The 4,521-nt window shown below is 37.6% G+C and overlaps 1 protein-coding gene across 1 annotated transcript; it reads right to left on the minus strand.

Moving 5' to 3' along the window:
• Nucleotides 1-467: 467 nt before the first annotated feature.
• LOC133871711 (putative disease resistance RPP13-like protein 3) lies at nucleotides 468-4,300 on the minus strand. Its single transcript, XM_062309126.1, has 2 exons — nucleotides 1,757-4,300; nucleotides 468-738 (listed from the first exon to the last, which is right to left on the minus strand). The coding sequence occupies exons 1-2, from the start codon at nucleotides 4,298-4,300 to the stop codon at nucleotides 712-714; spliced, it is 2,571 nt and encodes an 856-aa protein (XP_062165110.1). The 3' UTR covers nucleotides 468-711.
• Nucleotides 4,301-4,521: the final 221 nt, after the last annotated feature.

Genomic DNA, 4,521 nt, shown 5'->3' on the forward strand with positions numbered 1-4,521 from the left:
TTAAACGGGTCGTCCCGATTTAACCCATTATGTTAAACAGGTTTCACGGGTCGTGTTGGGTGACCCGTGAAATTACCGTGTTCGTGTCGTGTCTGGAACCTCAACCCGTTAACATAAACGGGTCGTGTCTGGGTTTAGGCTAAACGGGTCGCGGGTCTTAACTGATCGCGTCGAGTGACCCATTTTGCCAGCCCTAGTCCTACGCGTTTCAGATTTGGAAAAGTCCAATATATATATATAAAATAAAATTAGGGACATGTTAAATTTGACATATCACTAATTAGTTAGATGGCAAATTGCCACAGTATGAATTAGAGTTATAATATAACATATTTATAATAAAATCTTATCATATGGACCACTTTATTAATACTTTCATATTATTTTCTATACTAATAAAATATGAGTCATTCTAACATAATTTAATACCACTATAACTAAAAAAAAAAAAAAAAAATCTTCCCAGGATGAAAATAAATTTATTGGGTATTACAATAAGTTTTTCCACCCCGAAATACTTATAACAAATAGAAAAAGCATGCCACCAGAAAAATTAAAATTGCAACCCCCCAGTTGATCACATCCTTTTTTGATACGTTGCACTTGTTCATCACATCCTCGTACCTCACAATGGAATTCGGCCGCTAGGGAAACTCCAACTTCAAGTTCTCCAACTGGTTGTTGAAATCGCGAGCCTTTGCGCGCCCGTCATCATAAACCTTCGTCTTTCCGGCCAACCTGTACTCACACACGAACATGATATAAAATTTCTCCTAACCTTATCATATAAAATATAAAGTGTTGTCCACCTAATAGTTGCTTAAGAGATCCGATATGTTTGCGATTTTTGTATGACTCTAATAATTTTTTGTTTTTAAGATTAATTATTGAATATTTAAGACTCACATATAAAAAAACAGATTTGATAATTAATCTTAAAAAAAATTATTAAGAGTTATACGAAAATTATACAACAATTATTTTAATTAAAAACTACACCTATTGCATGCATTCCGTTAAATATGATAACACAATAAATGACCCTTAAAATAAGTGTTTAGTACTTACAATTTTATTTCGAGTCTCTAGATTGATGTGGATACCATCATTTTTTTAAAATGTTAGAACATTTCCTGGTGTTCTCTTGAAATGACATAGATGTAATTAAAAAATTACATCTATACCATTTCAAGAGAGCACCAGAAGATACTCTAGCATTCCCCATCATTTTTAGTGACTATCCACAAAAATTTCCCTTGTACTAGAGGTCGACCCGGTCATTGTCTCCTAAAAACAAACAGTAAACAAAAATTAATAAATGACAGTCTTTCTTTTTTTTTTTTAAAAAAAATAAAATTGGAATGAAAAAAGTTCTTTTAATCTAGTTTATAACAATGTCATGTATTTATTTATTTATTTGTTTATTTTTTTTTATATGTGAAAAGCAATTTTTTTTTTAATTACAAGGAAAACATTAAAAAGAATAAATGCATTTTTAATATATTTATTTTTTAACTTTGTTCATGCAATTAAAAAAAGTACGTGCATTTAGCGTGCAAAAGGACAAGTGAAATCTTTGTCCATCAGAAAAAGCAATATTGTTAACAAGTGTGGTTATATTGTTGGGGGTAAATATTTTTGCACAACACCATACCTACTTTATGTGTCTTGTGTTTTGCATCAATACGTCTTGTACGTGTTGTGCATTAATTACAACTCTATTAGTGAACATGAAAACAATGTACATACTACGTACCATCTCTTTGGAAAGTTTGATGTTTGAATCGTTGTAAGGGGGAGGATAGATCAATAGCTGGAATCCAACGTTCATCTGTAATTTCTGAAGCATCAATGCAGATTCTGAGGTGCTCCATAATACTTGTACATTTTGCAAAACAGCCAAACTCTGTAGTCGCGAAGGGAGCATGATCAACTCGATGCATCTTTTAATAACTAGATGCTTGAGGCATGGCATTGCGCCTCTTCTCTGTTTCCATTTTCTAATTGGCAAATTCTCCAATTTAAGGACTTGGAGTCGAGGAAATGAACCTGCAAAGACGTACAACTGACTAGAAAGCAAACAACTCTGCAGTTTCAGTATCTTAAGATTGAGAAGTTTTCCCAGCACTTTCATGTCTCGACGGACTTTTATGCGCACATGTCGTAGTGTTATCTTGGTGATTGCCGGTGGAAATGAAATTGGCAGACTAGGACGTTCTGAGCAATTTATAATTTTCAATGTTTGAAGATAAATCAAATCGTTTAGGCATTTCAGAACATCTACTACTTCACTGTTGTTCTCGTCGGACGCAAACCATATTCCTAATTTCGTTAGATTAGGGATCCCACGTGAGGCAGTTTGTTGGTTAAGTGATACAGTGGAGAGGACACAAAGGTTTTCCAGTGGGTCTAAATGGTTAGGTAAACTTACCGGCCCGGAGACATACAAATTTCTTAAATATCGCAACTTCCATATCCCTTCTGGCAAATAATTCAGAAAAGTACCTCTAAAATCAAGTGTTTCTAGATTTATAAGGTTGCCAATGGAAGCTGGGACAACTTTCAGTGCATCAGATTCTATACCCAAGTACCTCAAATGGATCAAATCTTCTATCCTTGTGGGAATCGAGTAGAGATTTACACACCCAAAATGAAGGCTTTCAAGCCACTTGAAGTTTTTCAGGACCCAGTTCCAGTGGTTTGGGTTAAAGTCGTATGTATCTAGGCCATGAAAAAACAAAGAGCGGGAAGGGTGGGAGGAATTTGAAGAAATATATGAGTCCAGGCTACCCTGGATGGAAAGTCTGTAGGATTTGTTCACGGATAGAAGATTAACATCTGTACTAACCTCAAGAAACTTCACTTTTGAGCTCTCTGATATGCAGAGGTCTCGCAGAAGAGCATGGATACGACATGTCTTTAATCCTCCATCTGTCCTCCTGCTAGCCACTTGGATCAAACTTCGATTTATGAGCTCTTTCAAGTATATTTCAGCAACATCCACCCGTAATCCATGGAAAGTGTCTTGTATGAAATCCTTTGTTATCGACAGGTGCATCAATTGCCTTACTGGGATCTCAAAGCCTTCTGGGTATACACCAAAATACAAAAAGCATTTTTTCAAGCGCCAGGGCAGAAAAGTGTAGGTCAAGGCGAGTATGTCTTTGCATATTGTATCAGCCTCATTAAGTTGCCAATTTACACTGCGGATCAATCTGGACCATGCTAGGTGTGTCTTCTCTATGCCTGCAAAAAGGCCTCCTAATACCACGATGGAAAGTGGTAAGCCACAACATTCTTCTGCAATTTTTCTCCCCAGAGTTTCCAACTTGAAAGGACATTTTCCTCCTCGAAACACCTTCTTACTAAAGAGTTTCCAACTTTGATCTTTGCTAAGAAACCCGAGAAAGTAAGGAGTAAGGCTTGCATGTAAAGCTATTTCTTTTATGCGGCTGGTGATCAATATTCTGCTTCCGTTCGACTCATCAGGAAAAGCCGATCTTAGCCCATTCCAGTATTCAGCTCTCCGAAAATCATCCAAGACTATCAGGTACCTCCTCCCTTGCAAGCAATTGAATAGCTTCTTTTTTAGTTCATCCTCACTCAAGTATTTGAACAGCTTCTTCCTTGTCAACTCATCTGATTTTGGCATCTCAGATTTTAAAATTTTAAGAAACAATTCTCTGGTTCGGAAATTTTGAGATATATACACCCACGCACGGCAATTAAAGTGACTTTTAATGACGCTATCATTGTAGATTTTCCTGGCAAGAGTGGTCTTCCCAGACCCACCCATGCCGATGATTGAAACAACATCAAGCTTTAGATTCCCTTCGGTAAGCTGACTCACCAATGTAGTTGAGTGATCATCGAAGCCCACTACGTCGCGTTCGTACTGTGCCTCCATCGTTGCATCTGCACTAGCTTCACCACTTTCAATGCCGTACTTTTCTATATTGTCGTAGATTTCGTTGATTTCTATGTTGAGGTCTTCCATATCCCCTTCAACATTGTGAAGTATCATTCTGTGCTCGGACCTCGGTATTGCGATGTCCTGGATGACTGCATCGATATCTCTCCGAGCCTTGTAAGCAACGTCCCGAATTTTCCTAACCAACTCCTTCACTATTTCATGCTCGTTCCGTTTCTCCTCGGAGTTCTTCAGGAAGATATTTATCAGTATGAGTTCGCTATGGATTGAGTTGACTTCCTCCTCCAATGCATCGTCGTACAAAATTGATTCTTGTGTGAGTACCTTGGACAAGTACTGTAGGAGGTCAGTAACAATAGCGTCTGCCATTTCTGCTTATCTTCCCTCCCTTAATCTCTTCCAAAATCACAAACGTGTGTTTTCCCCTCTTGTTTGGGGAGGGGAGGGGAGGGGAGGGAGACGAAAGAGAGAAGGGAGGATAATTTCTGAAAGCCACACACAAATTGTTTTTGTCTCTCTTTTCTTGACTTTTTTGTTTTTATTGGTAGACGTGGTAGTGGCTGGAGAGAAGAGACGATGGAAGATACGGT

Source organism: Alnus glutinosa, chromosome 6 (assembly GCF_958979055.1).
Source record: "Alnus glutinosa chromosome 6, dhAlnGlut1.1, whole genome shotgun sequence".
Classification (NCBI taxonomy): domain Eukaryota; kingdom Viridiplantae; phylum Streptophyta; class Magnoliopsida; order Fagales; family Betulaceae; genus Alnus; species Alnus glutinosa.

Coding starts and splice junctions, on each gene's coding strand:
- LOC133871711 (XM_062309126.1), bottom strand. CDS start 4,300: ATGGCAGACGCTATTGTTACTGACCTCCTACAGTACTTGTCCAAGGTA. Junction 739..1,756: donor TCAAACTTTCCAAAGAGATG/GTACGTAGTATG, acceptor GTGTGAGTACAG/GTTGGCCGGAAAGACGAAGG.